The 19,559-nt window shown below is 30.7% G+C and overlaps 4 protein-coding genes across 4 annotated transcripts; 2 read left to right on the forward strand and 2 right to left on the reverse strand.

Moving 5' to 3' along the window:
- Tsp_06150 (putative folylpolyglutamate synthase) lies at window positions 1-4,394 on the reverse strand. The gene is given in 19 exon segments (XM_003380386.1): window positions 1-324; window positions 649-785; window positions 845-931; window positions 1,209-1,257; window positions 1,324-1,421; window positions 1,483-1,575; window positions 1,647-1,776; window positions 1,866-1,943; window positions 2,020-2,122; window positions 2,175-2,236; window positions 2,361-2,438; window positions 2,754-2,874; window positions 2,925-3,043; window positions 3,219-3,338; window positions 3,390-3,466; window positions 3,765-3,857; window positions 3,868-3,925; window positions 4,201-4,287; window positions 4,332-4,394. The coding sequence occupies 19 exon segments, from the start codon at window positions 4,392-4,394 to the stop codon at window positions 1-3; spliced, it is 1,977 nt and encodes a 658-aa protein (XP_003380434.1).
- A 521-nt stretch (window positions 4,395-4,915) lies between these two features.
- On the forward strand, window positions 4,916-5,856 carry Tsp_06149 (transmembrane protein 93). Its single transcript, XM_003380387.1, has 4 exons — window positions 4,916-4,963; window positions 5,087-5,135; window positions 5,323-5,492; window positions 5,722-5,856. The coding sequence occupies exons 1-4, from the start codon at window positions 4,916-4,918 to the stop codon at window positions 5,854-5,856; spliced, it is 402 nt and encodes a 133-aa protein (XP_003380435.1).
- Window positions 5,857-5,890: 34 nt separating this feature from the next.
- Tsp_06148 (nuclear transcription factor Y subunit B) lies at window positions 5,891-10,082 on the forward strand. Its single transcript, XM_003380388.1, has 9 exons — window positions 5,891-5,970; window positions 6,102-6,229; window positions 6,468-6,570; window positions 6,611-6,748; window positions 7,027-7,051; window positions 7,213-7,263; window positions 8,232-8,375; window positions 8,543-9,351; window positions 10,064-10,082. Exons 1-9 carry the CDS (start codon window positions 5,891-5,893, stop codon window positions 10,080-10,082), a joined length of 1,497 nt encoding a protein of 498 aa, XP_003380436.1.
- Window positions 10,083-11,956: 1,874 nt separating this feature from the next.
- Window positions 11,957-12,508, reverse strand: Tsp_06147 (conserved hypothetical protein). Its single transcript, XM_003380389.1, has 2 exons — window positions 12,432-12,508; window positions 11,957-12,155 (listed from the first exon to the last, which is right to left on the reverse strand). Exons 1-2 carry the CDS (start codon window positions 12,506-12,508, stop codon window positions 11,957-11,959), a joined length of 276 nt encoding a protein of 91 aa, XP_003380437.1.
- Window positions 12,509-19,559: the final 7,051 nt, after the last annotated feature.

Consider the following 19,559-nt stretch of genomic DNA (forward strand, 5'->3'; position numbering starts at 1 on the left):
TTATCGACGGGGTTTCATGTCGGCCAAAGGTCTACCCGACCGATCCAGATCCGCTCGACAGCTCATACAAGATTGTGTAATTGGAAAATTGCCATACAGCTCTCCGCCACCGGATGTCGATCCAAAATTATACAATGATTTCAGTTCATTTTCTGTCCAACGAACCGCATCCAAGTTGAGCACGTTGAATTTGCTGCAACGGAAAAATTTGATCAAGACAAAAATAACAGCGGAGGATGTAGATAGAGAATTTTTTTCATCTTCCAGCTCTGGTGTACATTTTCGTGGACGTGTGCCTGGCTCTGCTATGCCAGTTCCTGTTAACTCGAAAAAGCATTACAACAGAAATAAAAAAGAAAAACTACGCAGAGTTTATGCTCATTTGGATGCTTGAAAATCAAATATGTATACTGTTCACATTTTTTGGTTTGTTAATGGTTTATTTCAGCATATACTGTTTATCAGACAATGGATATTAAAAGTTGAAACTTGGAAATGTGAAAAAAGGTTTTGAATTTTTAATTGTTATAAATGTATATTTTTTTTCTTCAAATAGAGTTTGTTCAAATTGAAATATTTGGAATGTGTAATTTAACAGTTGTCCAGCGTTGGATTGAGTAACGACAAGAAGCCGCCAACTAAATGAACACTTCCGGTGACGAGCACTTGTATTGTTCGTTGATGATTATCAGTTATCATCATGTTTTCACTTTTGAAAAGCTGACGGATGCTATCATGAGCAGTGCTGATGCAACAAAAGCTTTCCACATTGGTAAGTGCTGAATCTAAATTGCATGTATATATATATATATTCGCATAACTTTCTTTTTCTTCTTCAACTTACCTTGTTTTTGTATCTCTTTCCAAATTTGCATATTTCTCCTGATTACTTCCGAATTGTTTCGTGTATCGCTTTGGTAAGATATCGTTTCTGAAAGGAAATTGGTTTAATGTATCAAATGTTGAAAATGTCTGTCTAATTAGAAAAATGATTGCCTGAATCAGAATTCATGTCACAAGTGACATTGGTTGGACAGAAGATGGCTTTGTTGAAATGAAAACGCTGAAGCGAGCATATGAAAAAAATTTTTTTTTAATATTAATGGTTGAATTTGAAAAATGAAAGAGAGAGAGAAAAAGTACTACTGTGAGAGGTAGGAGAAGTTGCTTGGCATTTCGTCCTCTTGTGCAGTGGAAAACCAAAATACGATAATCAGCTTCAGTTGCTGCAGCTTCGCCAAACCACGCGGCACAGCACTGCCAATTGGAAAATGAAAAGTAAAAAAGAAAGGAAAGATAAAAAAAGAGAAGAGACAGTATAACCTGAATACTGAGAGGCGTGTGTGCACCGTCCAAATAATATTCAATGCCATTTTTCTTTATAATCTGTGAACGACCAGGCCAACGGCACGACTCCAATGCTTCAAGGGAGAAATGTTTAAATTTGAGAAATTACCTTCTTCACCAATTAATTAAATTTACCCATTATTTCTTTTTCGTTCAATGGTGCGTCGAAGAGTTCAGCTTTGAAATTTTTCACATTGTTCATGTTCAAAATTGGCGAACAACAATATCCTTAATGTGCAAATTTTTAATTTTAAATGATTTACAATTAAATGAAATTTTGCTCATCACAATTGCCTTACCCATTTTCATAATCCAATAACGAGCCAAGTGAATAGCTAGATTTGCATTTTCTTTTTGATGTTCTCCAGCTATTCCCAAATTAGTCATATACTGATAGTTGGAAAAATCATTTACTGCATAAAGAGGGCACTAGAATTTTCAATTTCAATAATTTAAAACAAAAAAGACAATCTTTTCATTATTTATTTATTTATTTGTAGGAATAAAATTCAAATTACTCCGATTTCTTTCGAACGCTTTTCAAATACTTCCATTGCTTCAGTGCACTGAGGCACTGTAAATGTGGGAATTCCTTTCTGAAAAGATTCATCACAATGAAATGTTTTTCTTTTCCATTCACTTTCCACTGAAACAACGATCAATTAGCATTACCTTCATTATTCCGGCTTTGTTCCAAGCAATCTCTTCAATAGTATCACCCAAAAGTTGTGTATGATCGAAATCAAGTCGGGTTATAGCGCAGACGACAGGATTTCTAGAAAAATCAATGATCAATTTTTTTTACAGTTTGAAAAAATTATTCTAACTTGACAATGTTCGTGCAATCGTACGTGCCACCAATTCCAACTTCTAAAATAGCTACATCAACCTGAAATAATTTTTATAATACAGATAATATTTCATAATAATGGTATTATTTATTATTGCATAATTTATTTTTTATTCTTGTACGTTGCATTAATTTTAATATATTACAGTATACCATACTGTACCTTTAACTCAAAGAAAATATGGAAAGCCAGAGTTGTAAGAAATGGAAAATATCTGAGGACGGTCTTGAATTCCATATTCTGAAAACAAAGCAGTCATTAAGAAAACATAAAACTTATTTACTTTTTGCTCTCTTCATCAGTACAAAGTAAGCAATGTTCACCACTTACAAATGGCATTTTTGTTGTAATGAAGCAAACATTTAATAACTTTTTTAAAAGAAATTCATTATTAACAGTAGAATATCAAAATGTGATGAAAATTTCAAATAGTGTTGGATTGAGATATGTTTATTGCATGTTTCATTTATAAATTCAATAAATTAAACAAGTCTTAAACTTAATAATAAATCTATTGAATTTAGTGGCATTTTTTTTATAAAAATACATTCGTACCTCATTTTTACAAAGAGCTACCTTTCTGTAAAGTGTCCAAAAAGAATCTCTGAAGCATTCTTCTGAAATTGGATTGTTATTTATTCGAATGCGCTCTCGAACACTGACCAAATGTGGAGAACTGCAAAAAAATATATTTAAACTAAAATTATTTGTACATTTAACAAATACCTGAAAAAGCCTGTGCGTATTCCTTTGGAACGCAAAATGCTCTCTACGAAAGCACAAACCGAACCTTTTCCTTTTGTTCCGCTAACGTGGATCACGTTCAACTGATCCAATTTTGAAATCTGAAAAATTATTTAAAATTTACAAGCTGACTATAACCCTTTCAAATATACTTTGACGAAACATTTTGAAATGCTAAAAGATTAATTCATTTCATGCATTTTCAGAAAATCCAGCAAATCGTCGTCATGCTCAAACAAACTCATGCTTATCGTACAAACAGTAAAATATACTTACTTCCAAACCAGTAGCAGGTATGCATTTTGCAAAATTTTCAAACCATTCAGTAGGGTGCTTATTGTTTTCGTATTTTCGTTCCGATGTAATTTGCAACTCATTAAGTAGTTTCACAACTTCCTTTGTTAAGCGAATTAAAAAAAAATTAAATTTGTGATTACTTTATCTTACCTTGAAAGAAGGTGCGTTTGAATAAGTCCTTTGTGCCATTGACATCACATTTCTCAGAAGCATTAAAGTTTTACGAACTATAAATAAAAAACTGAAAGATTAATAATGCACAAGTTACTGGAAAAAATAAAACTCGCCCTAATTACAGATTTGCTTAAATGGATCATATGATAAAAGAAAAATATTTTAGATGAATTCTTAATTAATTTTCACTACTGTTTATTAATTTTCATTTATAACAAGTTTGCTTAAGCTTTATTTAAAAATCATAATTCTCAATAAGATCAGTACAATATTTGCAAGTCGTTTACAGTAAAAATGTTTAATTTTCAGTTACAAATTTTAATTGTATTATTTATGTAAAAAGTATAAAACTTGAGACTAGAACTGATTTTTGTGACTGATAAGGTATTATGTCTATCGAAGTGTTGCTTAATGTGCTCGTTTGATGACTATTATTTGCTCGTTCTAAAATTACCTGCATTAAAAATTTGTAATAGCTGAATTCTGGATAACAAAATTAAATAGATGAAGTGCTGAATAAGTTAAATTATAGAATTTTAAAATTGACAAATTGGTTTCCTTCCGATTACTGTAATTTAAGTTGGAACATAATTCTCACAATATTACAGTAACCAATGCTGAATTTATTTTTTAGATAATTACACCAACCTTTCACCATGCGAAAGCTCAGATATCACGAACGAAAACTGTTGAAAAAAGTAGATTTTATTAACTGGCAGGTGGACAATAATTTGCACGAAAGTAAAATAATGCAACGTTATCGTTTGAAATCCCACGAAGAATATACTTCGTACTCGAAACTTTCGCATGAAGTTCGTGAATTGGCTCGTAAAATCAAAGAGCTCGACCCAAAGGATCCATTTCGTGTAGAATCCTCACGTTTGCTTATTGACAAATGTTATGCAATAGGTTTGATACCCACTCGCCGAGGGCTTGATCTGTGCGATTCGGTAAACACATCCGCATTTTGCAGGTAAACATTTTTTTGCGTCAGTTATTATTTATTAAAATTATTTTTAGGCGTAGACTTCCAGTTTTGATGGTCAAAAGTAATATGGTGGAAAATTTAGCGACCGCTACCAAGTTTGTTGAACACGGACACGTACGTGTTGGCCCTGTTATGATAAGCGATCCTGCATTTATTGTTCCAAGGTAGGAAATTTTGCTAAAAAGAATAATTTTTTGTTATTTTGATTTACTTTTTTTTAAAATTGAATGCAACATTTACAAACAATTACTGAATACGTGTGAACTGTAAATTTCAATTCACATTGCTCGTTTTCACTTTTCCTTTGAAGAAAGCAATTTTTTGTATTTATTTTTTTATTAAACCAGCGTGAAAAAGAAATATTTGTATTTGTGAATGAATTAATAAGTGTACTATATATATGTCGTTGTTGTAGAAATTTAGAAGACTTCATTACATGGACGAATACGTCTGCCGTGCGCAAACATGTTCTCGAATACAATGATATGAAAGATGATTATGATTTAATGTGCTAATGGCGATTTGTTTTGTTGTTTTCAGTGATGATCATTTTGGTTTTGTAGTAAAATTTCATTGAAAAATCTATGAATACTATTTTTAAAAAGTTTTGCTTTAAATACTTTTTTACTTATTTTGTTTGAATGTATGAATCCATGTGTTATTTATTATTATTATCACTGTCTAGGGGACCATCAAAATATGTACAAATCTCGTCCAAATTTTTCGAACTGTGAGTATTTATTTTTCTTTTTCGTTTTTCTTCTATTTCATTTTATTATAATCATATTCATGTAATATTCCTGAAATTGCTAGTACTGTTGAAAAGAATATGAATGAGGAGGCGTTTTAAAAATTTTGAAAGTGTTTTTTCCTGTTAATGTTTTTGTGAAACGAAGTGGAATTGAATTATTTTCATTTTAGTAGACGATTTGGCGAAAAAGAACAAACGACCCCAAGGAGATTGTGATGCTGCTTTCAGTGAATGGGCTGTTCGAAATAATTTCTCCGTTTTGGAATACAGTCGTACGTGTCAAGCTGCTGCATCCGGCGTTGCTGCTGGTATACTTGGGCTCACAGGATTAGCAGGTTTTGTTTTTTACTTTTTGTGTGCTTTGGCGCAAAGCTGTGTTTGGTATTGGAAAACTGACTGTTGTTGGAAAGATTACTTTCCAAATTTTTCTACTATTCTGTTGCATGGCCTTTTTGGTGGCTTGTTTACTTATGTTTTGTTTTGGACCTTTCTTTATGGTATTGTACATGTTTATTGATTTTAAACATTTAAAATACATACTGTAATATAATAAATGTAATGTTTTATAGGACAGAAGTTTTCTTAAATGCAAATTCTTTTATACAATTAATTTCTTTGCTTATTTGCAACCCATGCATGAGACAATTATTGAACCTTGGTGTTCTGATGGTATTGGTCGTTTTATGCAGGGAAGCTTTTTGTAAGATAGACGACACAATTTGGTTTGTGGATTGTATAATGCAGAATGACAAAAAACCGACTGATGACAGTGAACTGCGCAGTCGTAAAAATCCACTACATCCGAAACACTTCCGTAGGTGATCATACGGTATGTCATTGGTGCTGGTTGATAAAAGAAGGTAAAATTTTGTGGACAATCTGTAAATAAATATTTCGTATAATTGTTTATTTATTAAAAATGAATTTTTTTTTTCTTACCAGTTTTTAGTTTATTTGGAAGTTCAGTTGTCTTGACAATTTCTGATGGTTCAGTGCTACTTGAGCTTGGTAGATTTGATGTTAATTCTGATTTTTTGGTTGTAAAAGTAGGTGTTGTTGTAAGTGTCGAACTGGGCAGTGTTTGTAATGCATCAGCGTCTAAAAGAGATTAAAGTTGTTTAGTTAAAATAAAATTTTGTAAGTAACAAAAGCCAGAATTCATCTATTCATCATCAGTAGTAGTATACTTGTAGTAAATATGTGATATTCTTTAAAGAAAATTAAAAACTCAAAACTGAATATGATGTGCATATTAACAAACGGTGGACTAGAATTTACGACAGTACATTATTTTTTTAATGGTCAGTCTATTTAGCTGATATTTTTTTTGAAATTGGTTTGGGAAATTGTTCATTGATGAATGAAATAAACGACGCGTTGCTTTACCTTCTTCACAACGCAAGCAAGAATATGCGTAGGTGATTCCAGCTTGTATGGACTTTGTTTCGTTCTTGTCAGGGATGTGATTGCAGTTGGCACGTTGCCAATATGCAAATCGACAGAAAGCACTGCCGTCGAAACTCTTCTTTGGCTTTTCGAAAATGACCGTGTAGCAAAACATCAAACGATCATAGCACATTTGAAGACATTCATCGAGTGATTTCACTTTACGAAGCATGTAAGGAGTGATGTCGATTAGACTCGACTCCGGTAGTTGAATTTTTGAAAGTTTACCACGGCATGCTGGAATATTTAAAGTTTATTTATTTTTATTGTTCATATATATATAATACATGTAACGAATAACATGATATTGATTTTGCTTACCTGTGAAATTTGGCTTTGAATCGATAGATTGAATAGCTGCTAAAAGAAAATGAAAGTTTTATAAAAGTTGGAGTATTTTGAAAAAAAATATCCATCTTCTCTTACAGTATCCAGGAAACGACGATATCACTAGTAGAAGTGGAAAAATGTAAGTGAATGTATTCATGGAGGGATAGATTTGTATTTGGTAAACTTTTTGAAAATTTCGTAATCTACTGGATGGAACGAAATTCAATTGCAGTGAATGTGAAATTTCTGTCAAAGCAGCATTTATATAGAATATAATTTTCAAGGCGCTTTTTGAGGCGCAAACGGCTCAACAATTATTGCTTACACAAGGACACGTTTTTCAGTTCTGTCTTGTTGTTGCTGTCTTTTTTTGTTTTACGATCTTCCTCATAGTTGTTATTTTCAAGGGCAGGCGAGTTTAAATATTTTCATCAAACCGATCCCATTGGTCGGTTCCTTTTTGATAATTTGCCCGACCCTGAACTTCGTCTGGAAAAATAGCAATTTTCATTTTTCATTTTTGCCATCTCTTTTTTTATTTCATGAAAAAATGCTTCATCAGAAGATAGCCGAAATCACTTTCATTCTCATTGATCACATATCAAACTGACTTAGATGTGTAGAAATAGTGCAAAAAGAAAAAAAATGTTTTTTTTTCTTATAAATTCAACTTTTGAATTTGTTTTTTTTGAGCAAAGAAAACAGCAACTACGAACGAAAGTGAACATTTTGTACCACCTTCTGTGTTTTAATGTTGTTCATTTATATTGTTGCTTGCTTTTTGAACTTACTGTATTTTTGTGTTTTTTGTCTTTTCATTCGGTACACAATTCAAAACATATAAACTTCTAAGTAAATTTAATAGAATTTTAATAAAAGAAAAATTGTAATGTAAAAAAGACGTTTAACGTAAAAATTTATTTAACTGAACAAAAATTTTTAAAGTAATTGCTCATATGTTTTAATCCACTTTAAAATGCCGTTTAAAGTAGCTTGTTTAAGACATGTTTATCTATCCAAACTATTCAACAACTACCAGTGAACAGTTGAATTTGCTTTACAGCAGTTTCGAGCAGATTAAAGCATGCTAAATAAGCAAATATTGTGTAGATGCGCAATATTGGTACTGTTATTTTTTGTCTTTTGATTTTGTAATAGAGAAAATTAAGTTTAATTTTTTAATGTAAAAGAAAAATAGATAAAGCAAAACTTTTTTGCTTTCTATTGCTTTGTATGCAATTTATCGTTCATAAAAATAAATTTTTTTTTATTTTTTATTTTATATATGTACATATATTTTCAGATTGTTAGTATATGTTACACCGGTATTGCGGCGAAATATAAAAATTGGTCAATCCTCCCTCTAGGTGTGTTGACATTTTTATTCACAATTTTTTCACTTGTGCAGTACAAATTCCATATAGTGAAGAAGAGACCCAAACTGACAGTAAATTGATAATTTTTTTTACTTACTGAAAGATTTTAATGTTGTTTGTTGTTGCTTAAAGTTGGAAAATTAATAATTGTAATACAGTAGTTGCAGTTGTCAGTGTCAATGGATTAATATCGAATTGAAGATTTGAAATAAAAATTTTATTCTATTATTAATTTCAGGAAGCTATTTTTGGGCTGAGTGTTATACTTTTCAATGGTGGTGTTATTGCTATCATCTTCTTAGAGAAGGATTTTAACATCCGTGAGGAAATGCTCAGTGAAAATAATGTTTTTAAATTTGCCACCGCTGGTTGTAATGTATTTTGTGTATGTTGTCAATTGTACGTATTAGTAAAGGTGTTGGCTGGAAAAACGGATGCAGACGTTGCAACTACTAAAGCAACTGGTGATTCGAAAGTGCAGGGAAATGAAAATTTAGCGCTTAATGATGCTGAAGAAGGTGCTGATGAAGATGAAGAGGAAGAGGGAGAAGGAGAAGAGGGAGAAGAAGAAGGAGAAGAAGAAGCGGATGAAGATGAAGAAGGGGAAGGAGAAGAGGTAGAAGAAGCAGGAGCAGGAGTGGCAGGAGCAGCATTAGCAGGAGGAGGAGGAAAAGCAGAAGAGAAAGAAGCAAAAGATGCAAAAGGAGGGAAAAAAGGAAAAGAACAAAAAGCGACCAAAGCTAAAGAACAGAAGAAAAAAGACGACAAGAAGGCGAAGCAAAAAATGACGACGACGAAAAAGGAGAAGGAAAAGAAAGCCACAAAAAGTCCCAAAGCTAAAAAAGATAAAAAGGCGAAAACTGCTAAAAAGAAATCGAAAACAAAGAAGAAAACAGGCAAGGGTAAAAAAGCCAAAAAAACAAAGGGGACAAAGGGGAAAAAGAAAACGAAAAGTAAACCTCTTAAAAAGTTAGCAGGTAAAAAGAAGAAGGTACAAAAAGCAACAAAAAAAGCTGCTAAAAAAGTTACGAAGAAAATTGGCAAGAAGTAATATGTTTGATAATTTTTATTTTGTTTAATTTTTATTTTTATAATTTTTCTCGAGTTGACAACCAATTTTTTGGGATGTTCAACTGAATTAAAAATATTATTGTTCAAATAAAAAAAAACTTTTTCTAAATTCTAATTTGTCTGTAATTTGTATAAAAGTTGAAATTCTCATTTGATTACTATAGAATCTTAATGATAGTCACGATTTATTAAAAAGTAAACGACAACTGTACAATTTACAGTTTATGTTGTATTGTTTGGAAATTGGAATTGTTTTTAATTACATAAAGTTGTGAAATTTTATTTTAAATTTACACCAAAATCACGGACAGAATTTGACGACTTAATTTTTGAATAATTAAGCGTAATGTAAATGATTAAATAGGGACAAAAGTATTGTGGAGAATATACGAGGAGTGAAACAAGATAAATTTACAATACTATCAATCACTTTGTTGACTGATTTTTCAGGTAATTGATTTCAATGTTGAAATATATAATTTCATGTTGGACTTGATGAATGAAATTGATTGTCAGTGTTATGATATTTTATAGAAGAAGCCTAAAACATGTTGTACATTGCAACATGCCAGTTGTACATATTGTATTATATTCGTTTGTATATTATTTTGCATTGAATGGTTAAAATTTTTTATTGGAAAATTTTTTATATCAAATTAAACAAAACCAAAATTTTCAACTTTTTTAGTTTTGGAAGCGAATTATAATTTACATTTGCAATAGATTAATGGGAAAACCGACTTATATGCACATATATATGAATGTACACGTGAGTGTGGGTGTATAATGCGTATAATTGTTTAATCTGTACAGTATACATAAACAGAATGAGCGAATGTTTGTTTATGTTATGCAAATTTATGAATGTCAATGGAATTATTTTAGTAAACGTTGAGGTAGAATAAATATTTGCCATCGGAATGATAATATTTATTTTTTAACGTGGATAATAGTTACTGTTACAAAATAGCTTGTATGTTAAAACCGCGTAATTGTAATTTTATTAATTTTCTCATAATTGAATTCACCAACTACTTGAATACGCAGTAAAATATGAGAGCTGATGATACAATTGAATAAGATTAAAAATTAATAAACAAAATTCTATTTTATACCAACAATAATTGATGATGATTTATTAAAAAAAATTATTGTTAAAAATCAAATTTATATTATAAAAATATTATCAAAATTTTCACATCACGTGTGTTTGGGTGTGTGTGTGTGTGTGTATGGTCGATTCATTCGCTTTAATTTTATTGGTTTCAATTTGGATAAGTGAAAGAAAGAATAAGGTGCAACAATTTCAAAAATTTGCATATTCATCGAGAGTTTTCAATTGACTGGACAATGATTTGTTGATAATCTTTCGAACAGATTGGTCGATTGATGGTGATTTTCATTTTCAATCATTGTCGTTATTGGTCAGCTTTGTTATTGTTATTATTATTCTAATTCGGTAAATGAGAATAAGAAGAAGAAGAAAAAAAGAGGTGCGACTTGCAGCAAAACGGTCGGTGACTTGACTGACATTTATTTAATGGTCCGTTTGGTGGTGGTTTAAAATGACTACTGGACTATTATCATTATTCTTATTATTCTTTATTATTATTATTATTATTGTTGTTGTCGTATAAAAAGCGAGCACGCTTTATGTACAATGGCTGGCTTTCTTTCACAATCTGTCCGTCACAAGCCAACAAGCCGGCCCGGCCGAAAATAACAAAAGCGCCACACCGCTGTAGAAATTGTTGTTCGTTGAATTGAAGTCGAGCCCATTACCCAACTTCAGACCGCCTGCCTTTCACAACCAACAAACAAACAGCATGCCTGCGAAACTTTTCTCCACTCTCTTCACCAACAGTCGACTACAACTTCCATCGTCGCTCCTCGTACTTATGATAATTTTTTCTCTTCACTGGTAAGTTATTTTATTTTATTTATTCATTTTTTTTTCATTTATTTTTCACAATCGGCATTATTCATTGGTTCTTTTTTCAAAAAAAATAAGTTTCGCGTGTAAATTTTCGTTTCTAATTATCAAATTAATCATTTTATTATGACAAGTATTGTACTGCCAGCGCTGCTTTATGCAAAAAAACAGTTCCTCGCAAAGTCTGATGACACAAATATAACCGCGCTTCGGTGGCGTTTTGCAATTTTCGTTCGACTCAACTTTATGCAAATTTTTATCATTCAAGTTGACATTTGCGAAAATAGTTTTCTTTCACCAAATTAGAACAAGGAGGAAACTGAAAATAGATAGTACTACTAATAATAATGGGTTATTTTTTGAAAAAAGAAATGTAAATGTATTATTTATGCATAATTATAATTATCTTAATGTTGCGTAGCAAGTTATCAGCATTAGGACAATAATATTTTTCAATTTCATTTCGTTTCTCTTCTTATTTATTTATACATGCTCAAATATATTGTATTGAATTTTGATGCCAAGTTTTACTTGAACATTTCAAATTTCACCAATGTATATATATATATTTATATTATTGCAAAGTAATGTGTGTACGTTAGTGGTGTATGAAGTTTGAAAGTCTGTGATTTTTTGAATGAAGTTTCATCAAGCTAGCAGTGATTGAATTGAATTTGTTGCCAAAAATGCTTCCAGTTGTTTGCCATTTTTGTCAGGCTGAACAATTTTAATTGCCATTGCAAAATGTGAACGGTTTTTTGTCAAGAATGTTTCCATGTTGAACTTTAAACTCAATTCTTCTGCAGTCTTCGGATAAAATAGAAACTGCTTGTAACATTCAATTTTACTATTTTATTATGTATGATGGTGGTATAATTTTGCTGTTTTTTTACCTTATCGAGACAAATAAAAAAGCACGAAATGCTTTTTGAGATAAGATTTTCAATATTCTTGTTTTTCTTTTCTTCAACTTTCAAGCATTGTATACAGTTCGAGCAGCAGAGTATAAATTGTTGTTTCAACTTTCAATTTTGCAGTTTGATTTTTCAAACCGAGCAAAAATATGGTGCATATTGAGGTGTCGAACTTCCGGAGTAACCGAATTTCTTTCAATGCATCTAACCTAGAAAACTTTTTATGATCGCAGATTTTGAAATATACACTCATTTGAAGCAATTCTTTTGCACAATAGCTGTGCATTGTTGGCCTTCGTTGACAATTGCTGCATCTGTTAAATGCATGTTCACTGAGAAAGTGCTAATTATAACAAAAATGTCCTTTCCTCAACAAAAGCTCAACATTTTCCCCATACAATTGGTGTTGTTTCTGCCTTCTTTTTTTCTGCTCTTCCAATCTATTTATGCTTCATTATATTTTGTAAACTTTGTAAACTTGATTTCTCCACACAACGCATTTTGAAATGTACTTTTACAAATTTATCACCAACAATTCCATTCCATTCCATTCCATTCTATCTATTTTACTACTTGAATAGAAATTATTTGTGAATTTATTTATTATTCATATTCATACTTATAACATTGTCGTCCAATTCAATTTTATGCCAATTCATTTCTTCTTCAATGAATGATAATTTTTGAGTCAAAAAATATTTCCGTCGTGTTTTTTACTTCTACTGTTGAAATATTAATTTCAATTTTGGCGTTAAATTTATATAAACATCCGAATAGTTTCGTTTATTTTCCCTTTCTTTATCGTCATCGCGCTATTTCGTGCTTTACAAACACATTTAAATGGAACTAAACAAATACAATTTAATCCCTTTTATTCTATTGTATTTTCACTTTGAATATTTGCTTTTCCACAATGATGCTTGATTGTGAACGGTTGGAAGAAAAAGCGCGACCATTATTTTAAAACCTTTTTAATCATGAAACAAAGAATGCTTCAAAAGAGAATTCAGTAATGCTTTTGTCATATAAAATAATACAACTAAACATGACATCACTAATTATACGTTGTATATTATATTGAGCGCATAAATTTCCAATTTGCAGTGCATACTAACTACATTTCTAACTTTATTTTTCCTCTGTTCAGGTAAATATGTGAGGTAAATATTTCATCTACTTTGGGTTTTTTTTTAAATTTTCATCAACTTTTATCAACTAAAAGTTACTTTAAAATACCTCTAGTCGGATGTCACCTTTCAGCTATTATATGCTTTTATAGAACTTTTGCATTTATTTTTGAATTAAAAAATAATAAAGCACAAGTGAATATCCGTCTTCTCATATATTTTCTGCTGATATAATTACAATGAAATTAGACAATTCATACTGTAATGTTAATATATATCGAATTGTTTTGAATGTTTTTACCTACCGTATTAAATAAGGAAATGATTTTTTTATTCTATGAAATTTATAAAATTTAATTTTTTTCAATATAAATATTTTCTCAAGTTTTGCAGAGCTAAATGTCACTGTATACAGAGAGATCCATAAAATCAGTCAGTCTTGACAGTACTTTATGATTTACAATAATTGATAGATTACGTTCACTGAGAAGACAAAGTTTAGATTTTTATAAATGAGATGAAAGTTTTCTGAAAAATGAATTTTTCAAATATATTCTACTTATCTAAGACAAAATGGCAAATAAAAATTAATCAAAAATGTAAAAAATATTATCAATAAATAAGGTTGTTTTAAGCTAATCTTTTTTTAAACAATAATTGTATTTAATATACTTTCTTTTTAGTTTTTATATTTAATTCAATGGAATAAATATATATCAACTTGAAAAACATGAAATATGGAATAGATTTATTTTTTTTAAAGAAATGTAATAGCCAAATTATATTTTCATCCATATTAAGTATAGTTCTGCTTTTTTTGAAAAAAAATACTTATAATTATGAAATAATTGTAGCAGTTTTAATGATTCTGAGAAATATTTAGTTTTCGCGTTATTAACAAAAGAAACAGTTTCTTTTTAAATGTTATACAAGAAAATGTTGTTCAGCATCTTTGCTTTTGCTGTAGATGTATATAATACGCAGATTCATTTATTGTTTTTTTTCCGCATTATTCTATTCATCAGTTCTGTGTGTCATTTGTGCAAAAGCGAGCAGCCATTTTATTTGAATAGAATCGATTTTTGAATGCATTTTATTGGAAAAGAGTATTAAAGTTTAAAAGCGAATTCTCCCATGTTAAACTAATTTCACTGTGAGAATGTCATTTCCACGTTTCTGATCAATGTCGATGCAAGCAACTAACAATTAGCTCATAGTTAGGAATAAAGACTGGCAAACAATTGCCTATGCTAAATGTGCGTAAATGGCAGACAATAAATTGAATACACACAGTTGTTGATAAAGAAACAAAGCATTAGAGATATTTGATCTACTATACATAATTAGCTAATTCTGCACTATTTTGACTCATCAGAAAATTTTCCTTTCACAATTTCCATTCGCATTTGAAATAATTAATAATTGGATATTCATTTTAATTTTTCATACAAACAAAATGGTATCTGCAAGTAATGCATGCTTGCTTTAGATTGCGCATTTCAACCCTTTTATTTTCATAAAAGTCTACGCTGACAAGAACAGTAACAAATTAAACAGAGTTTGAGAAACGTTTTACTAACAAAATCCCGTTTATAGAGGTGTTTTATAATCATAAACTGTTTTCTGGCCAAATCTTGCTTGAAGTTTTGTTATTAATAATATTCAACATGCTGTCATTAAAATTCTCATTTGAAATTTCAAGTAAAAAGGGAATGCAGTGTGAGCAAATATGGTTAGGCAAATTTTGTGTATGACAGTAACTAAAAAGTGAACAGTAGAAAACCAATAAGCTGATAAGCAAAGTTAGTTTGAATCGATTGGGGAGTTGTTTGCAGTATGCAAGCTAGAGGATGATTATAAATTTGCAAGCTTCAGTGGTGATTTCACATAGAATGGAAGCAATATTTGGTATAAATAGCTTTCAGGTGGTTGCATAATTTGATACGTCAAACAGATGTCATTGTCAGGGCTTCTAGTCATAGAAAAAGGCTTCTGCAATCATTTGCTGAGAGAACGGCTGAGCTGCTATGCGTAAGCAGCTTTTAATAGTAGCTTCTTGTTGCTATTCGTCAGAGAAACGGATGTCAATCAGACGGACAATGGGCGCCTCGGCTGGTCGGTCGCACTAATGTGCGTCAAGCATTCATGAGCACAATGTGCAACTTTATTCATGCACGTTCCAAAGTACTTCAGCTAACTCTTTTCTTTAGCTTACAAAAGCAGAACACAATGACTGCTTTCATGCTAGTTCAGAAACAACATAAAGCTAGATGCTTTTCAAAGAGGTGCTTCTCTTTCAGTTTCTCTCTCTCTCTGCTCTCCGCTCTCCCCTTTCTCCCTCCCTTCTCCCTCTCTCCTTTCCTCTCTTTTTCCCTTGCTCCTTCTCTGTCCTTCCATCTTTCCTATTTCATCCCTTTCTTCTTCTTCTTCTTCTCTATTTCTCTTTTTCTTTTGTCTACTTTCTCTTCTACTCACTCTCTTCGCCTCCTCCTTCTCACTTTACTTCACCTTTCGCCCCTCCCCCTCACTCTTTCTTCTCCTCTCTTTTCATCTGTCTCAATCTCTTCATATTTATCATTTTCTTTTGATTTATTTTTTTTCTCACTTTCTAGCCCTTTTTAGTGCCTCTTTCTAGCCCCTTTTTAATGCATCAATGCTGCAAAGTTAATTCAAAGAAACACGCATGCATACAAACAAACATACACAGAGATACATGCAGACATATATACAAACATGAGCTTTAACAAACTTAAACCGATATCCCTTAGCTGAAAATCTCCTTCTGCACAAGTTAAACGTTGTTTTCTTAATTTCTACTCGCCGTTGTCTTGTTCCAAAATTTTCCTTTACTTCTCACCGGTGGGTGACTTGCACCCAACTGCGTTCTACCACACTTCCGTACTAACGTCATAGTTTTTACTTTGCTTCAGGGTTTTTATCCCGCAGAGTTTGGCCTCGTCTTTTTTTAATCGGTGAGAAAACGAAAGCTACATCTATTTTTCAAATGTTTTTCCTTCTGTTCTATTTCCAATTGGTTAAAAAAATTTGCATTTCATTTACCAGATTATCAGTCAACCTAGTGCTTATTGTTGAAAATTGTTCTGTTCGATCATTTGTATAATATTCATCATTTTAATAATGACATTTATTACATATTGTAATGATCAATAGAAAATAATTTTTGAAAACAACAATTAATAAGCATAAGGTTTCTTCTTTTCAGTTTGAAAATGCTTTTGTTGCTTGAAAACTCTCAATTTCCAGTTATTTTGTTTGCTTCATAATTTAAAGTTTCTTCAAATTTTATGTGGAAGCTTTTTTAATGATGCACTTGGTTAATTATTTTATTTTAAAATATCTTTTCAAAACTGTTATTTTTCAATTCAGTATTTACAATTTGAAATGCCAATGATTTGCGTATTAAGCATAGACTATTCATGTTTGCTGCGCGTTACAAGTTTGATAATTAATATAGCATTCCTTCTTCAGTTAGAAGTTTGTTATTTTTATTTTGCGTTAAAATTACCTAAAGTTACAAAACATTATATGACAATGGTAGCATGAATATGGTAGTGAACTGTAACTTCGGGAACTTGAAACTTACTAACTGATCTGAGTAGGACATTTGAAAACCACTCTTTTCTTTCTCATCAGTAGCTGTTGTATATTTTTGTAAATTTAAAAAATGAAAATTCTATTAAAGTTGGAAAATGCAATCGCAGATGACTGCAATCTCTTTCTGACTTTGGTTTCCTTTGAATTTCCATTTCCTTGAAAGCTGCTTTATTCTCTTTTAAGCTGACTGTTTTTTTTTTAATTTCTTACAATTTCAGTAGTCTGACAATGATAACAATTGTAATAACGGCAATAAATTCAATAAAATGGTAATTTTTTGCTTGCTGAACAAAATTGAATAGTCACAACCTTTTATTTATATTGCGCACAAATATTCTGACGTAGCAACGTATTTTATTTCATGTTTTTCTGATGCAACTTTGATTCAATGCATTTCCTTCTGAAATGAATTGCTTGCATAGAAAAAAAATAATTCTAGAAATATGACTGGTTTTGAAACGGTGAATATCTCCTAATTTGAATATTCTCCAGCTTATTAAACGGAACAACAGAGTTGCTGCTCATCAACAGTCGAAAGAGAGGCGAATCTTGCAACTGATAGTTACATTAGTCGACGTTTAATGCATTACAATTATATTTAAAAAAAACAAATTTATTATAATGATTAACAGTTTTAAAATTGATTTTTGATTGCTTATTACAATTATGATTAATGCTGATAACTGCTCGTGCAATTTTGATTGTTACATCATCGTTAGTGTTAGTAGATGTAATTTATCATTGAGTTTTTATTTTGAGCGTTTTCCAAATGTTGCACTGAAACATGAAATTTTTAAGCAAATTATTTTTCATGTATTACCATACTTATTGACAATGACGATTTTCTAAAAGATAATAATACTTGGAATAGGCATTGTGCATCAATATAACACGTTGCTGGCATGTGGACATGCTTTAACTCAACTTTTATTAATTAAAAAACTTTACTGCTATCTTAATTTTTATATTTTGCAATAGAGATGTACAACTTTTATAGAATTTTGAACGACATTTTTTATTTGTGTGAATCCACAGTTATTTAGTTTATAAAGTTAAACTTTTCAAGTTAAATGTATTGGGACAAATAAAAGCAATTAATATATTTATATAACTGTATTACGTAATGAATATAATGAATGCATTTAATGGTTGTTTGAAATAAATTTTGTTAGATTTTTCTTATGGATATTTCAAAATGAGAAGTGAACTTTTCAATTTTTCCATTTTTTGTTCTTCTCGATTTTGTTCATTCTGCGTTGCCTTGTTGTTTCGGTTGCTGTTGTTTGATCTACCAAATTTTAATAATAGTCACTTGTGCACTGAAGGATGCTCATTCTCGTATCAGTAGACGGTTTGAAATCTTCATTGTTTATTTACATTCGTGTTTCACAATTGGGCTGAATTTGTGGAGATGAAAAAGAATAATTTCCGTATAATACATAGAGCTGATAAAACTGGTGTTTGATAAGAGTGAAATCTTCGAATAATAATGCGAAATTCGACGCTCAGCATTCGTGCTTGTTAGGTTAAATTAATTTCAAAATACAGAGAGCATTTGAAAGGGAGAAATTTTAAAGATCAAGATTATGTCATCAGTAGCATTTCTTCATTTATGCACCAAAATAAACATTGAAATAGAAAAGTCGGTAAAGTGATGTAAGTAAGCTGTTGCATTTTAAAATAATTTTATGGCAATTTTATCATTGTGCTTTTCTCAATCTGTTGATTGTAACGGCTGCTTGTTTCTGGTTAAAACTAAGAGCTGTTTTCATATTTTTCACATTAAACTTATCTAATAGAATATAGAATAGCATAATGTGCACATTCTGGTTTACGTATTGAAAACCTTATGTTATTTTGCTATTCTAAGCAAAAAATACATGAAACGTGTAATTTTATACTGTAGAATGATATGCTCAAGTACTAATCTAAAACTACTGAAAATAGGAAAAAATCTGTTTTGTTTTTATAGTATTTTTTTTCATTTAAATAATTCGTTTTAAATGGGAAATCGACTTTAAAATTACTTAATGTATTAATATAAATGTTTTAATTTCAAGCAATTTTTAAAAAATTATTTCAGTAAACGTTCCATTGATGGACGGTACATGGATGATGATTGTGCATTGCATTTAAATTTTTGCACAGGTTTTCTTGGCTGTTGCATCTTCAAGATTTTATTTCATGTACTTTTTCTTAAACTCAGTTAATTTTAATTAGAAAATCATCATAATTTTTTGGCATTAATGTTTATGAGAAAGCAAACTTAGATGCAACAATATTACTTTTTGAGCACAAAAATTCTATAGAGGTTTTATCTTTATGTTCAATTTGGTCCATTTGAAAATTCATCACATATAAATGAGGAAAAGAAAAACTTTTCCAAAGGACGTTGGCCTTGTTATTGCGGAAAAGCTGCACCCTTAAACGTAACTACCACTGGCAAATTTTGATTCTTAGGGGATTTATAACAAATAAAGTAGCGTGTGAAAAAATTTTACAGCCAAATTGTGCGGCCTTCTTGTTGTCCTGACCGATTCAACAAGCAAGTATACGCGTGTCCCCAGCGACTAATGCTTGTCAAGTGTCTAAGCA

Source organism: Trichinella spiralis (assembly GCF_000181795.1).
Source record: "Trichinella spiralis strain ISS 195 chromosome Unknown Scfld2, whole genome shotgun sequence".
Taxonomy (NCBI): domain Eukaryota; kingdom Metazoa; phylum Nematoda; class Enoplea; order Trichinellida; family Trichinellidae; genus Trichinella; species Trichinella spiralis.

What these genes read in the sequence shown, in the direction of transcription:
- Tsp_06147 (XM_003380389.1), bottom strand. Translation starts at nt 12,508, where the DNA reads ATGCACAGCTATTGTGCAAAAGAATTGCTTCAAATGAGTGTATATTTC. An exon ending in GATCATAAAAAGTTTTCTAG is followed by an intron (nt 12,156 to 12,431) that starts GTTAGATGCATT and finishes ATAATAAAATAG; the next exon opens with TAAAATTGAATGTTACAAGC.
- Tsp_06148 (XM_003380388.1), top strand. Translation starts at nt 5,891, where the DNA reads ATGCAGAATGACAAAAAACCGACTGATGACAGTGAACTGCGCAGTCGT. An exon ending in TGTAAGTGTCGAACTGGGCA is followed by an intron (nt 6,230 to 6,467) that starts GTGTTTGTAATG and finishes CAGTCTATTTAG; the next exon opens with CTGATATTTTTTTTGAAATT. An exon ending in TATTGCTTACACAAGGACAC is followed by an intron (nt 7,264 to 8,231) that starts GTTTTTCAGTTC and finishes ATATATTTTCAG; the next exon opens with ATTGTTAGTATATGTTACAC.
- Tsp_06150 (XM_003380386.1), bottom strand. Translation starts at nt 4,394, where the DNA reads ATGTTTACCTGCAAAATGCGGATGTGTTTACCGAATCGCACAGATCAA. An exon ending in AGCAACTGAAGCTGATTATC is followed by an intron (nt 932 to 1,208) that starts GTATTTTGGTTT and finishes ATTTCCTTTCAG; the next exon opens with AAACGATATCTTACCAAAGC. An exon ending in GAAAGAGATACAAAAACAAG is followed by an intron (nt 786 to 844) that starts GTAAGTTGAAGA and finishes CATGCAATTTAG; the next exon opens with ATTCAGCACTTACCAATGTG.
- Tsp_06149 (XM_003380387.1), top strand. Translation starts at nt 4,916, where the DNA reads ATGGCGATTTGTTTTGTTGTTTTCAGTGATGATCATTTTGGTTTTGTA. An exon ending in CCAAATTTTTCGAACTGTGA is followed by an intron (nt 5,136 to 5,322) that starts GTATTTATTTTT and finishes TTTTCATTTTAG; the next exon opens with TAGACGATTTGGCGAAAAAG. An exon ending in TCACAGGATTAGCAGGTTTT is followed by an intron (nt 5,493 to 5,721) that starts GTTTTTTACTTT and finishes AATGTTTTATAG; the next exon opens with GACAGAAGTTTTCTTAAATG.